Genomic DNA, 24,091 nt, shown 5'->3' with positions numbered 1-24,091 from the left:
GATTTGAGATAATAGCATTGAAACATGTAAATTATCATATGTGAAACAGATCACCAGTCCAGGTTCGATGCATGAGACAGGGTGCTCAGGGCTGGTGCACTGGGATGACCCTGAAGGGAGGGATAGGATGGGGAGGGAGGTGGGAGGGGGGTTCAGGATGGGGAACACATCTACACCCATGGCTGATTCATGTCAATGTACGGCAGAAACCACTACAGTATTGTAAAGTAATTAGCCTCCAATTAAAATGAATAAATTAATTAAAAAAAACTTTAATTCTGTCTCTAGTTTCCTTTTTCCAAACTGTGCGTTAACCACTTTCAATCCCTACCTGCTGCTCTGGCCGCAGTAAGTGGTGCCCAATGTGGGGCTCAAAAGTGAAGGATCGCTGAGAGGGAAGCTAAAGTTAAACAATTGTAGCAGGGTCCAGAGGAAAAGTGGGGTGAGGCCTCTGGAAATCCCCCTTTGCAGTAAGTAACACTCTCTCAGGCATTGAAACCGGGGTTAAGCATGGGAAATTCAAAAAGCTCGGAACAATACCCGCCGTATGCTGCTAGCTGCTAAGTCGCTTCAGTCGTGTCCGACTCTGTGTGACCCCAGAGACGGCAGCCCACCAGGTTCCCCCATCCCTGGGATTCTCCAGGCAAGAACACTAGAGTGGGTTGCCATTTCCTTCTCCAATGCAGGAAAGTGAAAAGTGAAAGTGAAGTCGCTCAGTTGTGTCCGACTTTTAGCGACCCCATGGACTGCAGCCTACCAGACTCCTCCATCCATGGGATTTTCCAGGCAAGAGTACTGGAGTGGGGTGCCATTGCCTTCGCCGTATATATGCCTTGTAAGGCAGCTTTTAAGAGGTGAGGCACCGGGGTGGAGGAGGGGACAAAAATCAGTGAGGGCCGGCTATTGGAGCTTTCACCAACCATTGAGAAACATTGCTGGCGGTTCCCTTCTTTAGATTTAGGAACATGGGAGAAGGTAGGTAGTGAATTAGAGAAACTTCTTTGCAAGGGAGTGCCCTTGCCTGCATCTATCAGGTCAACTGCTTTGGAACCTCTTCCGACCCCTAAAAGCTCAGAAGGGAGTGAGGATGAATGTGAAACCCCATCAGAGGGAGGACTTGAATATACAGAGCCCAAGGGGGTAGAACAAGCTGCAGTTCCTTTTTGCCTTTGTTTAAGAAAGGAATTTCCTCTGCCTCCTCTTCCTCCCCCTCTTGTCTTAACTGCTGGAGCAGCTCAAGCTTTTGCTTCTTTAGGATAGACAGCAGTTCTGTCACCCCTCCAGAAAGGTTTTTTGGCGCTCGACAGGAGGGGTGATTTGGAGGTTATGGCTAGGGCGTTTCCTTTGACAATACATGAACGGATAGCTCCTGGGACAGATCCTAATAATCCTAGTGGGGTGTGTGAGGCTATACACAAGCAGATTCAAAATATTAAAGGAACCTAAGCAAGTTGTTCAGAATTATGGAGTAAATTCTCCTTTCATCATGGGAATAGTGCAGGGACTAGCTGAGGGTTCCCTTTTGATAATGGAAGCTCATGACCAAGTCAGGTAGATCCCCATCTCTTCAGATCAATTGATAGGCAGTGGAAATTGGGGGAGAACTCAAGATCAAGTGCTTATGGAAGATCAGGCTATAGAACAGGTGAGGCGATACTACAGAAGAGCCTGGGAGAAAATAGAGGTTAAAGGACAGGCTTTCTTTACTTTAAGAGAAGACCTCACCGCTCCAGAGAGACAATCCCTGCTGGAACATCTTATCAGTCAGGCCACACCTGTCATTAGAGCCCATTTGAACACGCTTTGGTTTATTTTTTAGCTATGAAACAATGACTACAAAAAAGAGAGATGACATTTTTGACACTGAGTGGCCAGGATATTCTTTAGACTCCAGAGAAAACTGGTTAAAATAAAATCTTTTTTGAAATTGCAAAACCGGTTCTTCTTGCATGTACAATTAGGAAAAAGTTGACTTGTTAAAATACTTTTTTGGAGCTTCAATTCTGCCTGAGAAACAAAAACAGGCCTGGGAAAAAACCTGAAGTTAACTCTTATCTTGTCCTTGGGATACACAGCCCATTCTATCTGGGACTCCAGCCATGAACAAATTGGTAGAACTTAAACCAAGAAAAAAAAAAAGAAGAGGCAAAGAGACATTTTAAATTTCAAGAGGAAAACTATGAGATCTCTGTCCGTCTGTCTGTCTAAATTTATCTGTATCTCAGTGTGTGTCTTTGTTTTAGGATAATATGAGGTTAATTTATAAATGAGCTCTATTTAATTTCAGGTTCACACGAACTGAGAAATATTCAATATTAACTATCCAACATTAATGTTTTTTTGTTAAGCTAATTATGTCTTGAGTCATCAACATTGTGTAATACTTTGATTGTGCCTAGGCTTAATGTAAACTAAATCTGTTGACAAGGAAAGTAACTCGAGTGAAGAAACTTCAAAAATAACACACACATACAAATATATATGAGATGAAAACTTTTAGATAAACTCTACTAAAATGATTATATTATAGAAATGTCTATCTAAAATAATCTGAGGACTGGGGTAACTTAAATTTCTAGGGTTGTGCTAAACTAAATGATAAAAGTTTATTAAATAGCTAGGTCATTTCCAAACAAATTAAGATTTTGAAACATTAATTACTGAACACTAACAGAGAAACTAAAGAGATTTTGGATTATTAATAAATATGTTTAGTGCCATCCCGAGATGTTCTCTGTTAAGAAAAAATTAAAACTGGTATTTATGTTCACCAATCTACAAAATGCTAATATAAAAGACAGTTTATGGTTTAAGGAAAATGAGATTTATGTTTTTAATAAAAAAAGGTATGAAAAATAAAATTACAGTCTATTAAAAAAGAAGTGAGCCTAAACTTACCGGTGGTTATTTGCTAAATAGATAAATGAAGTGATGAATACAAAAAAGTGTGAAAAAGGTTTGTAGCAAATGAAAGAAGAGTTTTGTGCATGGTACATTTTCTTAAGACATTAAACTGCCTTTGAAGTCTTATTGTTACTTTGACTAAGTAAAAAAGCTATTATTTTACAGTGAATATAAGCTGGTACCAAGCTGGAATTTGGTTTTCTCTTCCAAACAAAGTTTGGAATATGGCTTTTGATAACAGATTATACAAATTTCTTTGTCTTTAAGTGATTCATCAGTTCAGTTCAGTCACTCTGTCGTGTCTGACTCTTTGCAACCCCATGAATAGCAGCACGCCAGGCCTCCCTGTCCATCACCAACTCCCGGAGTTCACTCAAACTCACATCCTTCGAGTCGGTGATGCCATCCAGCCATCTCATCCTCTGTCGTCCCCTTTTCCTCCTGCCCCCAATCCCTCCCAGCATCGGAGTCTTTTCCAATGAGTCAACTTTTCTCATGAGGTGGCCAAAGTACATACTTGCTTATAAAATCTTTTGTTACTTTGATAAAATGAATGAGTGCTATTTCACAGTGATCTATGGAGACTATGGCACACATGGACAAAGATCATTCTGCTTCTACAAAATTAACCCCTCATCAGGAAATTTAAAAAGGATAAACAATGGTTATAAACCAATGGCACCCCACTCCAGTACTCTTGCCTGGAAAATCCCATGGACAGAGGAGCTTGGTAGGCTGCAGTCCATGGGGTCGCTAAGAATCGGACATGACTGAGCGACTTCACTTTCACTTTTCACTTTCATGCATTGGAGAAGGAAATGGCAAACCACTCCAGTGTTCTTGCCTGGAGAATCTCAGGGACGGTGGAACCTGGTGGGCTGCCGTCTATGGGGTCACACAGAGTCGGACACGACTGAAGCGACTTAGCAGCAGTAGCAGCATAAACCAAACAGTCAGGGCTATGGGAAGTCCAAGACAGCCACGTGGCTTTTCCTGGGTCCCTTTCAAACCTCACTTTTATTTCATAAGCTAAAGCCTTTCCTGGCTTCAGGGTTGATATCTCACAATAGAAAAAAAAAAAAGGTTAAAATGTGTTTTCTACAATCTCCAGTGATTGGGTCATCCACTTTGCTGGACAGGTCATACAGACATTGGCAAAAAACTTCACAAACTTCTTGCAGACTATCATTTTTACTGATGTCCTTGGTCATCAGGCAAGGACCACAGAACAAAGGGATTGGTTACATGAGATTGAACAGACTGCTAAATATGACTAAAGTTTTCATGACTTTTCGTCTGACATATTACTGGCTTCTCATTTTTGTTTTCAGATATAAAAAAGCTCTTCTCCTCAAGTCACTGATGGTTTAAAACAATTTAGTCATTTACACCTGTGGGTAAAATTAAAACATTTTCTCTTTTCTCTTTACCTTGTTCCTCCAGAAACTGGAAACATTTGGGTTGTGAACAGCCTCATCAAGGTAAAAAGGACGGTTTCCAGACATTTACAAAAATCTCAGAGTATACTGAGGATTTCTAAAAGAAATCTCCACCCAACTGATGTCAGGCCTATAACATCTGTTTCACTGAATCTTCAGTTCTAGTTTTGTTAATAAGATCTGTATTTACTAAGGGGGCTTCCCTGGTGGCTCAGATGATAGAGGTCTGCCTGCAATACGGGAGACCTGGGTTCAATCCCTGGGTTGGGAAGATCCCCTGGAGAAGGAAACGGCAACCCACTCTAGTACTCTTGACTGGAGAATTCATGGACAGATGAGCCTGGAAGGCTAGTTCCTCGTGGTTATGTTACACTGCTAAGAGGTTTAATTAAGTTATTTAAAAGGACACTCTAAGTTTGTTTCTAAAGATTATATCAGTAACCAGTCTTTGAATGAAGATCAGATGCTCCAGGATCTACAACCAGCAAATTAACAACAGGCCATAGTCATTTAACAAACTAAGTCAGATGACCTGGAGATGTTACTGAGCTATACCTAATGAAAGTTCTTGACTTAAGTTCTTACTTATGATTTTACTATTACTGCTAACTATATTGCTTTCTATATTGCCTGTTTCAAAAAGTGTTGTCCCTTACATTATCAAATGTGTGACTAAGCCACTGATATAATAATGGTATATAGTTCCATATGAAACCCATAGTTATAATGGATATAATTCATATATCTTCCTTTGGTAATCTCTGTTACATACATGTGACTACTGATACATTCTCTCAATTTATATGGACCACTACTCAATCTGGTGAGCCTACAAAATGTGTACAAAGACATTTATATGCTTGTTTTGCTGTTATAAAACTACCAAAACCTCTAAAAACTAATAACGGCCCTGCTTATACCAGTAGAGCATTCCAACAATTTCTTAAAATTTGGTCTATAAAACATTCTACTGGAATGCCCTATAATCCACAAGGACAGGCCATAGTGGAGAGGGCTAATCAATCACTTAAACATATGATACAAAAACAAAAAAAGGGGGAGATGCCACAGGACAATAAATAATATTGAAGAAAGCTTTATTTACTCTCAATTTTTGAATATTTCAGCACAAACTACGGAAACTGCAGCTGAGTGACATTTTCAGGCTACATCCACAAATAAAACTAAGCCTGTGATTTGGTGGCAGATCCACTAACAAATGCTGTTACTGGGGAAGTTAATTACATGGGAATTAATTACATTGTAATTACATTGTAATTAATTACATTAATTACATGGGGAAGAGCGTTTGCTTGTATCTCCCCAGGAGAAGGTCTAGAACCTGTGTGGATTCCAGCTCGTAGAGTAAAACCAAGCAGAAACAATCAGTGACTCCAGGCAACCTGATCATGGCTATGTTTGCCCTGATAACCATTGCAGTGAGTATACTCCTGACTTTGGCAGAAGCAAAGAATTATACCTATTGAGCCTATGTACCTAATTCCCCCATTGCTAAGGCCTGTTAATTGGGGTGAAGGATCTATCCCTATTTATGTTAATGAATCCTCCTGGATCCCTGGTCCAGAAGAGAAGCGTTTGCCCTTCATAAAAAGGAAAAGGGGACCCCCTACAATAGTACTTTGGATTTTGACCCTTGGCCTGTTTGCCTGGGTGCTGACCAGGGCTGTCTTAATCTATCAATGCGGGCGTGGCTTTCCGTAAATTCTTTGAACAGAAATCACACTAAGGCTCAACAGTATTTGCTTTCTGGATTGAGCTTTGGATATCGAGAAACTAATCAAAATAATCTACCACATCAGATAGACCCATGTGAGAACAGACCCATATGGGCCAACCAACAAGACCAAATACAATGGGATACCTGTCGCGGGACTGAGGGAGTGATCTGACTTAATGGTTCCTATGGAATTGTCTGGGACTGGTCCCCTGAGGGGTATACAGTCTCTAATTGCTTACACCGTAACTCACCCTGCAATCCTTAAAAGAAGTTGCATTGGCATGTATGTGAGTGCAATCACACTACTATTACTACACACTGAGAATACCCCATTATCTGGCCTGGCAGTGGCATGACTTCACCACAGCCACAGCTCGAATCAGGTAGGGCTCAGACATAAATATGGAAGTTGGCCATAAGCCTGAAGAGATATCGAATTTGGGATGGAAATTATTCTCATTCCACAATTTATACTCTGTCATTCAATACATCAACAAACTGGACGTTTTATACTCAAACTTGTGTTTGGGATCCATATGTGATTATGACTGGCACTATAACTATTAACAAGACAGAAAGGGACCTAACCTGCCAGGATTCCAAACTATATACTTGCTTGATTCAACTGTAACCATTCCTATGTGATGTTGCGCAGATGTTTAGGAGTCTGGCTGCCAGTAACTCAAAGCAGGCCTTAGGAACTCTCCCCTGACATGCATACTTTGCTCACAGTACTAAATACCATTTTGAAAAGATCCAAGCGTTTCATTGGGCTCCTTATTGCCGCCATAATGGTCATTATTGCCATCACTACCACAGTGGCAGTGGCGGGAGTAGCTCTCCATCAGATGGTACAAACCACCACTTTTGTGCAGGAGTGGCATAAAAATGCCAGTTCCGCTTGGGGAGCCCAAACTCATATAGATGAGGAGATTAACAACAGGTCGGTGGATGTAGAAAGGAACCTACATCCTGCAGTGCTACTCTTAGGGGAAGAAGTGCAAAATCTTAAATTACAAATGCATTTAAAGTGTGACTGGAACATTACTACTTTCTGTGTGACCCCAGGAATATAAGCAATCTGAACATACCTGGGAAAATATTAGACAACACTTGCAGGGCTATATGGCTGACAACCTTACTCTAGATATTAAACAAGCAAAAATCATGGGCATGCAGCATGCTTCTCTTAGACTACTACCAGGAACAGATATACTTCAAGGAATAGCAAAGGGCCTTAAATCATTGAGTCCTCTTGAGTGGATCAAAGGTATCAGAGGTGGTCTCATTTAAACATTACACGTGCTTTGTTGTTTCACTATAATCTTCTGTTTAGTCTTCAGAGGCACATGAAAGTCCTCCAAGAACTAATGAAGAAAGAAGTCGTGAGATTGACATATGTTCTGCTACAAAAACAAAAAGGGGGAAATGCAGGGGTTAATAGTCAGCTACCTGTTACTCTGGCTAAGTCATGAGAAGAACACCATAGGAAAAGAATAAAAGTGAGATAGAGCAATTAAGTATAATCTAAAGAAAACATACATCGGGCTGATTAGCTGGGCTCGTCATGCCTTGCCGAGCTAAGGAGGAACATGGTGTGGACCTTGGAACTCCGGGTCAGTGCAAGTTCAGAACGCCGCTTGCGGAAACACTGACGGTTCTTCCGATGTTCCTGTGAAGATTGCTGACCTTGGCTGTGTGATGCCCTTGGTACTAGGAGGTAACATACAAACACAGAGAAGAGCACGAACTCGGACTTGACTAGGGGCATGGGAACCTTATGTTATCTAAAAACCAGATACTTCTGCATACTAAGAGCTCAAGAAAAGTGGTGTGGAATTGGTCAGCAGGGCCCTTGATCCTAGAGGTCATGAGTCCCCTGGTCCCATCTTTAAAACTTTAATTCTGTCTCTAGTTTCCTTTTTCCAAACTGTGTGTTGACCACTTTTGATCCCTACATGCTGCGCTGGCTGCAGCAGGGGGAGGCAGGGAGGCCAGAGGATGAAAACCTGCCGTCCAGGCAGATTCCAACCACTGCCCAGGTTCCTGAGCAGGAGGAGACTGGCTCTAGAAAATAAGCCAAGTCAGCGGGACTTGCCCATGCATGCAAAATCACACGGATATGGTGGGGAGGCTACACCCAATCTACTGACAGATGGTGTGAACCCAGGGAGAGCTGGATTTACAAACTCTGTGTGGAGCCCAAAGTAACAGAGGATTCCAGGGCCCTGAGGCCTGCAGGAGTTGTGCTCTGTCTTTGGACCTGGTCCTGAGGCCAGGAAAGCATCCTCTACCCACCTGTCTGCCAGGCACAGAGGGGCTCTAAAGGTGGCACCTGGACAGGGGGCACCTGTCCCTGGGGAGCATCCATTCCCCCAGCCACACTGTGGATAACAGCCCAGACTAAGTGTGGCCGCAAAGCCAGCCTGACCCTGTGGATGATGCTGTCCCCTTTTAATCTTTTATCCACGTAAGAAATGGAATATTTCCTGCCATATCAGTAAACAAGGATGTCACAGTCATCAGCGATTGTAGCCCTCCTACGAGAGCCGGTGAGCCCTGAGGGAACTCAGGAAGGAAAGAACACCTGCCATCTAGCAGCCGTCAGAATGAAGCCACTTCCTACGGTGAGCTCTGAGGAACTCAGGACACAAAACAGGATACTGGCCCCAGAGAGCTGAGATGCAAATAAAAGGAAATGATTTCAGTGCACCTAGATTCTTGGGTGCTAAAGTGCTAAATTCCTTAACTTGGGATATCTGGTTCTCTTTAATTAACCATCATCTTTTGATGTTCAGACTACCTGCCTTTTGTTGCAAAACTTCTATATATACTGACTCCTCCCCTTGCCTCCTCAGAGTTTCTCTCTCAGAGCTACTTGAGATGCTGTCTCCTGGACCTAAAGTCCTAAAATTTCCCACCAAATAAAACATAACTCTCAACTTTTAGGTTGTGAATATTTTTTAAGTCAACACATGTGAGCATCAGACTACGAATCACAAGATACAACCTCCACACTCTGGGTCCATCAGACTCCTGAGCAGTCATGAGTTCCCCCAGAGCAGAGGCTCCAAGCCAGTAGGATCCAGGACACAGCTGCTGGCTTTCAGCACTACCTTTGGTTCCCAATAACTCGACGTGCTTTGTCACGAGGGAGGGTGACAGGGCCTCCCCTTTCCCCTGGTGGGAATCAGAAACCACATGAACTAGCCCACATAAAAAGATCAGGTTAGAGGCAGCTCCTGGAGGCAAGCCCTCACCCAGAACAGACTTCCCATTTTGTGTAAAATCGGAGAAAACGAGAAAGTCAGCCCTTTGAAAGCAGATCCATTCCCTGAACATTCAGGGTCTCCCCCAGGGTACTGGCCTCATCCATAATCCACATGCAATAAAATCCATCTGATTACAAGCAAATTCACTGCGAAAAATCCTACTTAAAATAAAAACACTTCAGTCATAGTCAATACATAAAAAGTTCTTTTTTTTTTTTTTGGCCACAAAAGGTAATCAAGTTTGAAAAGGAATGATTTTTTTATAACATTTTAAAATCATTACCTGGCTCTTTATATGTGTGAAAATTAATTTTGTATCATTTATTTCTGTTAAAAATATATCAGCTACCTATTTACAATGAGATTGTGGAAAAGGTACAGATGATGACTTCAGGGTCTCACACATTTTCCAATGTAACTTTTAGTGGATATTTTGTAATTTCACTTCATCCCCAATTCCAGTGTGAATTTTTAATGCATCCCACATATAAAGCTTGTTTTCCTAACATCATGGCTTGCTTGGGGTCTCACGGGGTGTGAGCAGGGCAATGGAGTGGGAACTATGGTAGAGGATTCTTCCTCTTCCTCCTCCTCCTCCTCTTTTTCATCAACATAAATGGCAGTAGAGACCACAGCCCAGTCTCACCGCTGCAGCAGGGCTGCAAGTCCTTGCCTTGACCCCACCGTGGTACCCACCTTTCAGGACGGGCCTCTTGCCAATGCTCTGGATGCTGTAGACGGCGCTGGACAGGTGCACGTCTGGGATGAGTTCTGCCAGCAGGTACCCGGAGTACCAGGCACACAGGGAGGCGAAGATGAAGAACACTGCCTTCAGGGTGCCTGTGGACAGACAGATGACAAGATGCATGTGGGTGCCCCCACCTGCTTTCTGACCCCATCCAGGCCTTCCTGATGGCACCCTTGAGTCTTAGCAGAATGCCCCATGGGGAATTCCTCAGGACGGTGGCCTGGCGAGGGCCTGGGGCCAGTCAGTGGAGCCCATCAGCTTCTGAGCACAGCTGCTGAGGGGAACAGGATCAGGGGACATGAGCGGGTGACAGGAGTGGGATGTGAAGGCAGTCGGGCTGAGGTTCCCATCTGCTGCTGTGCTGGGTCTCAGAGCTTCCTCCCGGGCTGACATCAAGGGCTCGTCAGGCAGCCCTGACAGGCCTAAGGACAGACGAGGCCCTTCCCTCCAGAGCCCATGGGACTTAGGAAGCTCCTGGAAGCAAACAGAAACCCAGCGGGTGGCGGAGGCACCCTGGTGTGTTTACCGTGTCACCAGTGCTGAGGGTGGTACCTGGTGCCCATGAGCAGGCAGCCACCCCTGTGACACTGGAAATGGTCCCAGACTGTCATTATCCTCAGACAAGGCTGGAGGGACACTCACGGTTCCTGGCGAAGGATGTTGTTGAGTTCTGCTGCAGGCCACAGGTGCGAGGCTTTGCACAGATCACACGGAAGTGGAAGCAGAACCCCGAATCAAGGTCACCTCTGAAGCTGACTGAGCCCCTTTGTAACCATTGCCAAAAGCCCCCTGATCATTACTAACCAGCTTCCTGACTCCCAGTTAGACAAAATGCCCACTCCAGTAAACACACTGTGCTGTGCTTAGTTGCTCAGTCATGTCTGACTCTTCGACCACCCTGACTGTAGCCCGCCAGGCTCCTCTGTCCATGGAGATTCTCTAGGCAAGAATACTGGAGTGGGTTGCCATGCCCTCCTCCAGGGGATCTTCCCAACCCAGGGATCGAACCTGCGTCTCCTGCATTGCAGGAAGATTCTTTACCACTGTACTACCTGGGAAGCCCTGCATTTGGCTGGTCCTCCTGATTTGTATCCTAAAGGATGAAACTGTAATTGCAAATATAGTGGTGCTTGCAGTGTTTCTGTGAGCCGTTCCAGCAAATTACAGAACCCCACCCCCCACCCCCACCCAGGAGTTGTGGGAACCCCCAGTTTTGTAGCCGACTGCTCAGAAGTGTGGGTGGCCCCTGAGGCTGGCATCTGAAGACAGGGCAGCTTTGCAGAGGGCACTGCCCTTAAGGCCTGGGCTCTGGCGCCTCCTGTGGGTGGTGGGTGTCAGAGGTGAACTGAATGGCTGGACACCTAGTCCGTGTCAGAGGGCTGGTGACTCCCCACCCAGAGCCCTGAGCAGAGACCAGGGGGTATTCCCCAGCCCCCTTTCCAACTCTCCAGAACCCAGCCCTGGGTATCCTCTTTCTCTGGCCATGATGAAATGCAAACCTCTGTCAGTCTGGCCATGTTGAGCCCCGGATCTCAGCTCCCTCTTCCTTCCTAGTACCTAGAGATTCCCTTCTCCCCCGCCCCTCCCCACCGACCTGTACTAACACGGGGTAGGTTATATCCATCAGTGTTGCAGGTGCTTGGGGAGGTGTGTCTGGTTAGCTTAGGTAGTCACCTGGTGAAACAGGGCCCCTCTGCCTCACCTGGATCATTTAGTCTTTTTTCAAGTGCATAATTTCAACATCCATTCCCTCTTTTTTCCAACCATGCGGTTTCTGAGAAGGTTAGAGCATAATGCAGAGAAGGCTTCCTGCTGGAAAATGACTGAGACAGTGTGGTCATTGCAGTTCCTGGCATAGGGACATCTCCAAGCTGGAAAAACCAGCCACAGAAAACTCAGTGAGAGGCCAGGGGAAGCCGGCATGCTGTCCCAGAAACCCTTTGTCTGTTCTGAGCTCCAGCCGTGCTGACCCGCTGCCATGCTGGCCTCTCCATCTGCACCCTGGGGGTGAGTTTGTCCCTCTGCCCCCACGGTGCCCACCTCCAGACCCCTGGCCATCTGTTCCTTCAACGCCCCCCGCGCGGATCTGTGGCCTCCTGGGTGTGGCCTGCACGGCCAACCTCAGGTCAGCCATCATCGCTGCCCACCACGTCTCCCCCTCCAGGTCTGTGCCGCACACCTGGGATGGTGTGAGGGTCACAGGGTGTTCCAAACAGGCTGCTGGATGTGCCCTGAGTGAACTGTGTGATGCGACTGCTGGAAACATGGATTCGGCGTCAACAGAGTCTCAGGTTCAAAAACAATAGTTCACTGTGTCCCGTGTGTCAGTTCACAAACAAGTGTCGTACTTGAAGAAAACTGGCAAAGCGGAGGTTATTCAGATCTTCTCAATGTCACACGTGAGATCTTTGAGCAAAGGGTTGCTGTTTGGTTTGGAGGAAACTGAAAGGGAATGGGGTGCCACCTCTCTGATGCCTTCCCGCTCCGAAGGGAGGCATGGTTTTGTCCTCAGGTGAACAAGGACAAACCGGTGGCAGTGACAGGGAAGATAATGAAGAGAGAATAAAGCCCAGACATCCTCACGTGGAGAATCATGAACTTGGAACTCCGGGGGAGGGGTGCAGCTGCTGACCCCCAGGCCAGATTTCCCACAGTGGCTGGGAGGAGCCAGGATCTGCAGCCAGATCCCTCCTGGGGAGGGAGGGCAGACCCACAGCACGCACTGGGACCAGTTTACGGTAAGATGAGGCACAAGCAGGTGGTGGAGCTAGCACCTGGGGCCACGTGGGGAGCATGGCTGAGGATTCCTCTTGGGAAAGGTGGGGGCTCAAGACCAGCCCCGGTGCAGGGGGCGGGGAGGGGGAGGTCTACCCCAGCAGGAGAGGTCCAGCACCTTCAGACGTGGAGGAGGAGACAGAGGAAGTACACAGAGTCCAGGAACTTCTGTGATTCTGTGACCAGGATCTGGCCTTTCCTCAAAGGCAATAAAGTTGTCATCAGCCCACAGACATGTCCTGAGCACTTCCACCAGCAGTCACCTGTGAGCATTAGAGCAAACGCCATCCTGGGCACAGGTAGGAAGTTGGAACTTCCTCCTCAGAGACCCTCTGTTAGGGCACGTGTGTGCATGCCCTACACTCGCCGCCCCCCCCCCTCAGATTCTCAGGTGTTTCAGGCTGGCACTGACCACTTAGGCCAGAGGACAAAGCCAGTGCACACTAAGGCAGGATACTGGTGAGGAGGGTCTCAGGATCCCCCTGCCCATCCAATCCTGAACCCACAAGAGCACTCTCAAGAGGGATTCCTTCCATATCAAGTGGATGACGATGCTGTTTGTCACTGGCAGCCTCCCCACAGGGACCCACATCCCCTGGACCCCGGAGCAGCCACACCTGCACTTCTTGTCCTTGAGAGGCTGGGGGTGCTGAGGGGTGGGTGAACCAGACTTGGATTTCAGCAGCTTTGAGGCTCCAGGCCCTGCTAGCCCCAGTGGCCACAACTGTCACAGTCCTGTCAATGAGGCTTTTTGGCAGTAGGGCTGGGAAGTGTCACACCTGAGCATCTTGGCAGGTTTGCAAGGTAACCCACCTTTCAGAGTTCACCCACCAGCACCCTTACTTTTAAGGAATTAGGATGACTGCTCCAGGTGGCTGCCCTTCTCCTTCAGTCTGAGTGTCCTTCCTAGGTCCTTCCTAGAGCCCTACCTGGGGCAAATCTGGGGCTTGACTGAAGTGTCTAGGGAAATGCTACTTCCACACATTGCCAGATCCTTAGCTCACAAAATCAAAAGTGGCATAGCCTTGACCTTTTGTGAGTATTCTCTCTGGCAGCCACACCCAGATAAATGCAAACTCGGTGTGACCTCAAAGCTTGACATGAAAGGACCACATAACTCACAAATGAATCACAAGGACTGCGTGTGAAAAAGTAGTAGGTAGGGAGAAAAGCAATCTAATGATATTCAATTATTTTCCACCAAGTCAGCAGCAAAATCATATGATAAGTATATACCAAATAACATGTTGTGCTCAGATGATTGGTTGTGTCCCAGTTTTTGTGGCCCCATGGACTGTAGCCCACCAGGCTCCTCTGTCCATGGAATTCTTCTGCAAAGAATGCTAAACTGGGGTGCCATTTCCTCCTCCTGGGGATCTTCCTGACCTAGGGATTGAACCCACGCCTCTTTTGTATCTGGCATTGACAGGCAGATTCTTTACCACTAGCGTCACCTGGAAAGCCCAAGTATATAAAGTAGAAATAATGAAAAAAATTCTTCCAAAATGGCTGTAATAAAAGTCAGTGCCCCAAGAGATATATTTTCCCCCAAGCAAATAGGTGCATCTTCTCACATTTATCCGGCAAGCCATGCAAGTTACCCAAAGCAGTACTGTTCGTAGGAAGATGGTTTTGTAGAAAGCACGGATATTTTACACAAATACAATAAAAATCTTAAAACTGGGCTTTCCTACATGTTGGGCATGGAGCAGAAAGGCAGTGAGTGGGACTCTCTGCAGTGTGGTCACACAACCATAAGCCTCTCAGGGAGGAAGGAGATCACCTGCCACCCAGGGATGGAGGGCTGACCTCTAGAGAGTCCAGGAGAATGCTTTTGATCTTTTCATTTCTTCCCACTATGCTGCCATACTCTGGGAGGAATCTAGATTCCTCAGATTACGGAAGAAACAGCAAAATCGATTAGAATCGGTTAGAATGTGTGGCAGGAACCAGAGGTTCACATGGACCCCAGAGTGCCTGAATTCACAGGCAGGTGGGAGGGCGAGGCACACAGAGGCCACTGTTGGGAAAACCGAGTGCTAGGAGATGAAATAGTGTCTTTCCTACTTTTTCCCCAAACCTTCTGCAGGCTCAAGTAGTTTGGAGGTGAGGAGTGGGGAGTAGGGAGTCTTATAAAAAGATGCTACCGGAACTGTCATAAAAGGGACAATGGGGCCTTCCTTGATAATGAGCCCCCACTTCCCAGCCACCCGCAGACAGGTGACTTAAAACAGTCTCAGTTTCTGCACTTTTCATAATTCCCTGGGTTCGTCAGGTGGACCTGTGGCTCAGGATCCCTGGCTTCAGCCAGAGGGACCCCAAGTGCAGTTCACAACGGCCTCTGACCGGCTCGGGCGGACCCCTCCCCGCTCTGGAGCGAGGGGGCACTTGAGCACCTCCCGCCTAAGGGCTCACTGGGTTCCGCTCCAGCTGCGCTCAGCCACCGCCTGCTTTCCAGGCAAAGCGTCACAGTCACTGGTTCCCCCCTTTTCTCCGCCCTGCACGCCGCTGGGGCGGTGGGGACAGGCGGGAGGGCGGATGAAACCTCAGCCCACACCACGGCTGGATTCGCTTCGCGCATCCCTGATCCCCGAAGAGAAGACCCTCCTTGTGCCGCCCCCACCTCTGGCTCCGTGTGGCAGGTCCCAGGAAGGGCGAGGGGGCGACTCTCCAGTGCCGGGCCCCCTTCCCGCCTCCCTCCGGTGGGGGATTGCACTCACCGGCAGCCACGGGGCGCATTTTCCAGGTGCGGCTCGGGCCCTTCTGACCCTTGGCCGCAGCTCCGGGCGACCGAGAGAGCTTCTCGAGGGCTGGACTGACCACTGGGCGACTCGCCCTGGGGGGCAGGCCGGCGGCAAAGAGGGCGGGCAGATGCGTGTGCTGGTGTGCCAGGCGGTACGGGCGGGGCAGGTGAGCGCGGCGGTGCGCTGGCGGCGCCCTGGAGCTCTGGGTCAGCAGCCCAGGCTGACTAGGGGATCAGAGAGAACCAGAGGGTTTTGCTCTGAAGGGAGGACGCCCTTCCTTTATGGTTGGCAGCTCTAGACCCCAATTAACGTCTCTCAAGGTCAAGAGACTGCCAAAATAGCCATATTCTGAGTTTTTAAGATGTTCCACCCGAATCCAGGTTCAAAGTCCAGGTCACCACAGCCACTGTTCTAAGGCTCTTCGCTTCCTCCAGAAATTTCTGCCCACTGCTGTTTGCACAGCCCAGCCTCCTGCCTCTTGCTTCCTCCTTGACTCCGGCAGTTGATCGTGGAAAACAGAACAATGTCCCAGGCCCCGTGGTCAGGATGGCAGGGCTGCAGGTCCTTGAATTTCCAGGAGGCCAGGCATGCTTGAGCGGGAGGCCAGCAGATGTTGGAAGTGAGCTTCCCAGAAGACGCACCATCTCCAAAGAGAAAGAGCTGCTTCTCACCCACAGATGGCTTGCACTCCAGATATCCATCAGGTTGTAGGGGCTTTTGAAAGTCATGGTGGACTCAGACTCCCAAGGGCAAGTTAAAGCTCCAAGGGCAGTTGGTCACTTTTGTGGAAAAAAGAGTTCCCAAGAGGCAGGGAGCACCACCCTCTGGATCTATTGGCTCCTGAAGTTCTGCTCCCTAAGAAAGCCCAGAAGATTCCAAAGTACCCTGGGTGGTGGTGGGGGGCCAAGGAAGCTTGGCTGTGACCCACCCAGAAGACAGAGGTCTGTATTCCTTCTCTAACTTCTCTTCTCTGGGACTCCAGCTTCCCTGGTAGTTCAGCTGGAAAAGAATCCATTTGCAATGCAGGAGACCCCAGATCAATTCCTGGGTCTGGAAGAGCCACTGGAGAAGGAATAGGCTACCCACTCCAGTATTCTGGCCTGGAGAAGTCCATGGACAGAGGAGCCAGGTGGGCTACAGAGGCAAACAGTCCGACGCGACTGAACGACTTTAACTCACTTCACCCCAGGACTCCAGAAGGGTAACCAGCTTGAGCATGGCACATTTCATTCTGGATGCTTTTCTGAGCTGCCTATGGTGCTACTCAGAAGTCATTTCCCAACTATTCCTAACAACTACACCAAACACTGTGAATCAGCTCATTAAAGGGAGTGTGGGTTTCATCTCATCTTTGTCTTGAGCTCACCTCATTTCAGAGATGGAGCTTTTATCTCTGAGTTTGTTTTCATTTAAAAAATGTGGTCAAAAGTGCTCTTAATAGAAAATTTATCACTTTTTACCAAATTAAAATAAATGTACACTTTTAAGTGTACAGTTCAGTGATGTTAAGACTAGTCACATTTTTGTACAACAGAACTCTAGAACATTTTATCTTGCAAAACTACAACTTTGCTCCTATTAATCAACTTCCCATCCCCTCCCCACTAGCACCTGGTAACCACCATTCTATTTTCTGTTTTCAGACTTTGAGTACTTTGGATATCTCAGATAATTGGAATCATACAGTGTTTGTCTTATTACGACCAGCTTATTTCCCTTAGTATAATGAACCTGAGGTTTATCTGTGTTGTAGTATGAGACAGGATTTCAGTCCTTTTAAGACCAAATACTATTATCATATGTGAAACAGATCGCCAGTCCAGGTTCGATGCATGAGACAGGGTGCTCAGGGCTGGTGCACTGGGATGACCCAGGGGATGGGGTGTGGAGGGAGGTGGGAGGGGGGTTCAGGATGGGGAACACATGTACACCCATAGCTGATTCATGTCAATGTATAGCTTTGTCAATATTCATGTAAAGTAATTAGCCTCCAATTAAAATAAAAAAATTTAAAAAAGACCAAATACTATTCCATTGTATGTATAGGCTACATTGTCTTTATCTATTCATCCCTTGATGAACACTTGGGTTGTTTCCACCTCTAGGCTAGTGTAAATGATGCTGCTATGAACATAGGTGTGCAAATATCTTTTCAATTCTCTTGGGTATGTACCAGAAGTGGGACTGCTGGATCATATGGTAATTCTATTTTAATTCTTTTGAGGAACTACCATACTGTTTTCCACAGTGGCTGCACCATTTTACAGGCCTAATAAGTCCATTTTACAAGTGTTCCAATTTCTCTGCATGCTCACCAACACATTATTTTTATTTTATAGTAGTCATCCTGAAGGATGTGAGGTGATAGCTCATTGTAGTTGGATTTCCATGTCTCTAATATATCAGTATTGTTGATCATCTTTTCATAGCTTGTTGGTTATCTGTATATTATTTCTGGAGAAATGTCTGTTCAGGTCATTTGCCTATTAATAAATCTGGTTGGTTTTGTTGTTGTTGAGTTGTAGGAGTTCTTTAAATATTCTGGACATTAACTCATGATCAGACATATGGTTGACAAATATTTCTCCCAATTCATAGTTTTAACTGTGAGGACTGTGCCCTTTGATGTGCAGAAGTCTTGTTTGATGTAGTTTTTATTTGGCTCATCTACTTTTCTTTTTGTTGCCTGTGTTTTTGGTATCATACCCAATATATTATTATCAAATCCAGTGTCAGGAAACTTTCCTCCTATGTTTTCTTCTAAGAGTTTTACAGTTTTAGGTCTTGAATCCACTTCAAGTTAATTTCCTTGTACATGGTTTTAGGTAAGGGTCTGATTTAATTCTTTTGCATGTGGACTAATTCTTTTGCATGTGGACTAATTCTTTTGCATGTGGACTTTCAGTTTTTCCCAACTCCATTTGTTGAAAAGACTTCCTAGTCTGTCGTTATGCCAGTACCACACTTTTTGGATGACTGCTGCTTTATAATAAGTTTTGAAATCAGGAAGTGTGAGCCCTCCAACTTTATTCTTCTTTTTCAAGGTTATTTTAATTGTTCAGAATCAACTCAAATTCCATATGATCCCAAGAATGGATTTTTCTATTTCTGCAAAAAGCAGAAATATTTTGATAGGAATTGCATTGAATCTGTAGATTGCTTTTGTGTAGTATAGGTGACTTGTGTGTGTGTGTGTGTATGTGTGTGTTAATTGCTAAGTTGTGTCTGACTCTTTGAGACCCTATTGTAGCCTGCCAGACTCCCCTGTCTGTGGAAATCTCCAGGCAAGAATTCTGGAGTGGGTTGCTATTTCCTTCTCCAAGGGATCTTCCCAACTCAGGGATCAAACCTGGGTGTCCTCAATTGCAGGAAGGTTCTTTACCGTCTGAGCCATCAGGGAAGCCCATGGGTAGCTTAACAATATTAAACCTTCAGATCTATGAACACTGGGTGTCTTTTCATTTCTTCGTGTCTTCTATAGTTTCTTTTGTAGTCTTGTACTTTCCAGTGTACTTAGTTAGGTTACTGTTTGCTTTCAGTTTGCTGTAATCACCGTACTCCAGACCCCACTCCCGATTCTCACACTGTCTATGAGAAACTTCCTCAAGTTCTCCTTAGCAACACAACATAGGTTCCATGTCTGGGGAGCTGTACTAAGGAATTTTCTTTAAAGAAGAAATGCCATGTACACACAACACTGAAAAAGGTAATGAAATCTACGGGAGTGACAAATGACGGAGTTATTGTTCAAATAAATTACTCTGTCACCACTTAACGCTATGAAGGAATTTAAAATGATTGCTGTCAGGAGCATTCATTACTTGTAATACACATGAAACATGTACGTGAAATACATGTTAAGTGGCAAAGCAGGAACAAACAGTGGACACTGGTACATATAAAGAGATTGGAAACACATCAAAGTGAAAACTGTTTCATTTCCTGGAGCAGACTGGAGTGGGTAGCCATTCCCTTCTCCAGGGGATCTTCCCGACCCAGGGATGGAACCCAGGTCTCCTACATTGTAGGCAGATTCTTTACTGTCTGAGCCACCTGGGAAGCTGGTATAAGGCCACATTACTTTTAAAATTTTGAAAATAAATGTGCACTGAAAACTCCTATAACCTCTGCTTCATCCCCACTCCATACCTCATGCTTTCCTGGGCCACCAGCTCATTCTCAAAACTCTCCTCTCACAGCCCCTCCCCACCCAGCAAGTCTGTTTCATAGGAGTCCCCTCTCCTTCACAGGTACTTCCCCCAAGTCCAGAGTTCCCTTCTCAGAGACCACCACTGTCCCAAGCATTTCCTGTAGCCTTCAGAGCTATCTCACCCAAGCCCACATATGAGTCCCTCATCCTTTCTATACACAAGCTATAATTTTGTACATGGTATTTCACGACCTACCTTTTATGTTATAACATCTCAGAGAGCATTATATACACAAGCGCACACAGAATTGGCCTGTTATAGTGGATTCCTGTATTCTTTTCTACCGTTGGATTCTTTTGTTGTTTTATTTTTTTCTATTCTTTTTATTGTTTGATGAACCGTCTTTTATTGTTGGATTGTAGATCTTTTAACCATATTTTTTATTGTTGGGTGATCCTTTTCTTTTTTTAAAAAAACTTTTTTGGCTGCCCTGGATCTCCATTGCTTAGCTTGGGCTTTCTCTAGTTGCGGTGATCAGGGGCTACTCTTTGCTGCGAGGCATGGGCTTCTCATTGCAATGGCTTCTCTTGTTGCGGAGCACTGGCTCGAGGTACACAGGCTTCAGTAGTTCTGGCTCCTGGGCCCTAAACTCAGTAGTTTGGCACACAGGCTTAGTTGCTCCATGGTGTTCGGGATCACCCAGGAGGAGAGATTGAACCTGTGTCCCCTGCATTGGCAGGCAGATTCTTATCCACTGTACTACCAAGGAAGTCCTCTATTCTTTAAATAGGCTATGGAAGGGCATTTTGTTTTTTTTTCCCAGGCTTTTCTACTATGAACAATTCTGCAGGAAACACCTTTATGCATCTGTCTTGGCAGACATATAGGGGTGGATTTAAAGTAAATTCCTAGAAGTGAATTACTGAATCAAAGGGTATGTGAATTCTGAATTTTACCAGATACTTCCCACAGCTCAACAGAGAAGTTACACCTATTTACAAGCCAGCCAGCAGCACACGAGAATCCCAATTTTTCATATCCATCCTGACACATTATCCAACTTTTTGATCTATACAGCGTATTGTTGAAAAAACTTAGTATTGTTCCAATTGACTCTGTCATTAAAGTGATGGCCTTTGCATACTTCCATAGGTTTAAAAGCTGTTTGTGATTGGTGCCTGTTTGTTTTCCCAGGAAGTATCTAGTCATATACTTTGCACACTTTTCTATTAAGTTGTTAACTTTTTTTTTCTGATTATGTTAGGAGCTCTGAGAAGTAATTTGTGGACTAGATAATACATGTATATAGTTCAATTTTATTTTAAAAATTTTAAATTGTATTTATTTATTGTTTTTGGCTGTGCTGGCTGTTTAGTACTGCATATAGGCTTGCGTCCAGTTGCGGCGAGCGGGTGCTACTTTCTAGCTACAGTGTGCAGGCTTCTCGTTGCAGTGGCTTCTCTTTGCGGAACACGGGCTTGGCCATACAGGTTTCGGTAGTTGCAGCACTCGGGCTCAGAAGTTGTGGCTCGCAGCCTCTAGAGCTCAGGTTCAGTAGTTTTGCCACAAGGGCTAAGCTGTCCTTCGGCATGTGTGATCTTAGTTCCCGGATCAGAGGTCAAACCTGTGTCCCCTGTATTGGCAGGTGGATTCTCAACCACTGGACCACCAGGGAAGTCCCCATGGTTCAATTTTTAAAAATATATTAAAAGGTTGATAGTAATAAATTGCCCCCTTACTCTTGCATCTTCTCTACCCAATAGAAAACCAATAGGTTTTTAGTAGGTTATTAACTTCTTGGGAGTCCTTCCAGAATTTCTTTATACATATTCAACTAAATAAGAATATCCCAAAAGACTGTTCTATACATCAGTGTCTCTTTTGCTGTCTCATATACAGGGTTATTGGACTCTGTGGGAGAGGGAGAGGGTGGGATGATTTGGAAGAATGGCATTGAAACGTGTACAATATCATATATGAAACGAGTCGCCAGTCCAGGTTCGATGCACGATACTGGATGCTTGGGGCTGGTGCACTGGGACGACCCAGAGGGATGGTACAGGAAGGGAGGAGGGAGGAGGGTCCAGGATGGGGAACACGTGTATACCTGTGGCAGATTCATATTGATATATGGCAAAACCAATACAATACTGTAAAGTTAAAAAAAAAAAAAGAATATCCCTACCGGCCAACACTTAAACTAACATAGTCTCACTCTGACCCACCTCTTGCCTCTCAAGATATCTTGGAGAGCCTGCTGCTTGCGCACACAGAGATTTTCTTCATCTTTCCACACCTGCAGAGCATCCTACAGCAAGGATGGATCACCGTTTATTAGCTCCCTAACTCAGCTGTTTCTTTTCCACCTTCTTTTAGGACTAATACTCTGTAATGAAAACCTCTCACATAGAACAAGTTTGAAACAACTTGTTTCAAACAAGTGAAGAAAAGTAAATAAATTCCTAGAAGAACTGCTGAGCTTGTCTATCAGTAATCCTGAGATTCTGCCAGAACAGACCCGGATTGGAGGCTATGTTCACGGACATGTGCCCCTCCTCCCCACCCCCTAGCAGTGTTCGTGCATGGCTCCCTTTAAGGGCTTTTCAAGGAAAATTTTTACTGCTCGATTTTCATCTTCACTTGCTTACTTTGAGAAAGAACTGCTGTTTAAGAAGGGACTTCCCTTAAAACACATTCTGATGTGAAGCAACTAAAATAGCAAGGGGGGAACACCTTGGTTATAGTGCAAAGCCCCCCTTCCTACACAGAGGGACATCTGCTGTACACAGGGATGTAGAATTATAAAGTGTGTATTACAGTTTTTACAGTTTTATATTTATTAATTCCTTATTGCAGGTAATAAAAAATTTTGTTCCCTGTTTGTTTTTACTTTGGATATCAAATTTTTCTCTTTTGTCAGCTAAAACATGTTTGATTTTTCTTTTCATAGTTTTTTTTAGCTTAGAAAGACCTTTTTCTCCCTCCCTTTCCCCTATATTTTCTTATTTTTAAATCAAAATATTTGATTCCTCTATACTAAGTTTTGATGGAAATTCAAACTGCAGCTGCTCAGCCAGTTGTTCACTGTTTGGTGAATGGTAACCTTCCTTCATCGATTTGAAATGTCTCTTCCTCATATTAAGTGCCGTGTGTGATAATCTTGTACATATCTGGACTTTGTTCTCTTCTTTCTGCCTTATTTCCTTCCACGTAGGTATTTTCTAGTGATTTGTGCATGTTTACTTTCCACATGAACTTAAAAAATTTGTTTTTAATTTATTTTATATTGGAGTATAGTTGATTAACAATGAATGTTATATTAATTTCTGCTGTACAGCAAAGTGATTCAGTTTTACACATGTATCTCATCTTTTTCAAATTCTTTCCCCATGTAGTTATTGCAGAGTATTGAGCAGAGTTCCCTGTGCTATATAGTAGGTCCTTGTTGGTTATCTATTCTATATACAGCAATGTGTACATGTCAACCCCAGAGTCTCAATCTATCCGCACCCTTCTTCATCCCTGGCAACTATAAGTTCATTCTCTAAGTCTGTGAGCTTTTTCTGTTTTGCATTAATAAATAAGGTCATGTTTACTTTCCCCATGAACTTTGGGTTCAGCTGACGGTTCGTGGAACCGTTACTACCCTCCAGCCACGAAGCCTGCACTCTGTTTTGGATGTTTTACTGAGAAATCTTTTTCAAACAGCACAATAGCCTAAAGGGGAGATATCGGAACCATTTTACGGATGGTGAAGTAAAACATCAGATGTCACGAAGTTCATCAGTTAGTGATCAAAGTTTCTCCAGGATTGAAAGTGGCTCCACACATCCTTCCTCGGTAAGTTCATCTGCTTATTTAGCTCATCAATTAAGACAACTCCAGGGCCTCCTAATAATTCTATTTTAATAACTATGATCCCTAAGTTCCATCTACTTGTATCTATGAACATCCTTGCTTCCGAAGTTTCATTCTCCATCTCAAAAATTCACAGCACATAAAATGCTAAGACTTCAAAAAATTCTTTAACGTAATGACATTTAACTTCTTTACAACTAAGTCAATTCTGATTTTTCTCGTTTATTGTACAGCTGCTGCTGCTGCTGCTGCTGCTAAGTCGCTTCAGTCGTGTCCGACTCCGTGCGACCCCATAGACGGCAGCCCACCAGGCTCCCCGTCCCTGGGATTCTCCAGGCAAGAACATTGGAGTGGGCTGCCATTTCCTTCTCCATTGTACAGCTGGATGTATTGAAATGCCCCGAAATTTCTGAAAACTAACTTCCCTTCTTCTGCAGCTGTGAGATCTTATCACTGTGTCTC

The 24,091-nt window shown here is 45.1% G+C and overlaps 1 protein-coding gene across 1 annotated transcript in view; it reads right to left on the bottom strand.

The window, feature by feature from the left end:
• The window catches only part of FAM3B (FAM3 metabolism regulating signaling molecule B), a 66,198-nt gene extending 50,499 nt beyond the window's left edge, over nucleotides 1–15,699 (bottom strand). Inside the window, exons 1-2 of the mRNA XM_005893027.2 lie at nucleotides 15,597–15,699; nucleotides 10,050–10,193 (exon numbers count right to left, since the gene is read on the bottom strand). Coding sequence (XP_005893089.1) covers nucleotides 10,050–10,193; nucleotides 15,597–15,615 — 163 coding nt within the window. The 5' untranslated portion in view covers nucleotides 15,616–15,699. The remainder of the gene's footprint in view (nucleotides 1–10,049; nucleotides 10,194–15,596) is intronic.
• Between the last annotated feature and the right edge of the window lie 8,392 nt (nucleotides 15,700–24,091).

This window comes from Bos mutus, chromosome 1 (assembly GCF_027580195.1).
Source record: "Bos mutus isolate GX-2022 chromosome 1, NWIPB_WYAK_1.1, whole genome shotgun sequence".
Lineage (NCBI taxonomy): Eukaryota > Metazoa > Chordata > Mammalia > Artiodactyla > Bovidae > Bos > Bos mutus.
Note: the sequence above shows the minus strand (reverse complement) of the source record. Positions and strands in the feature narration are given on the sequence as shown.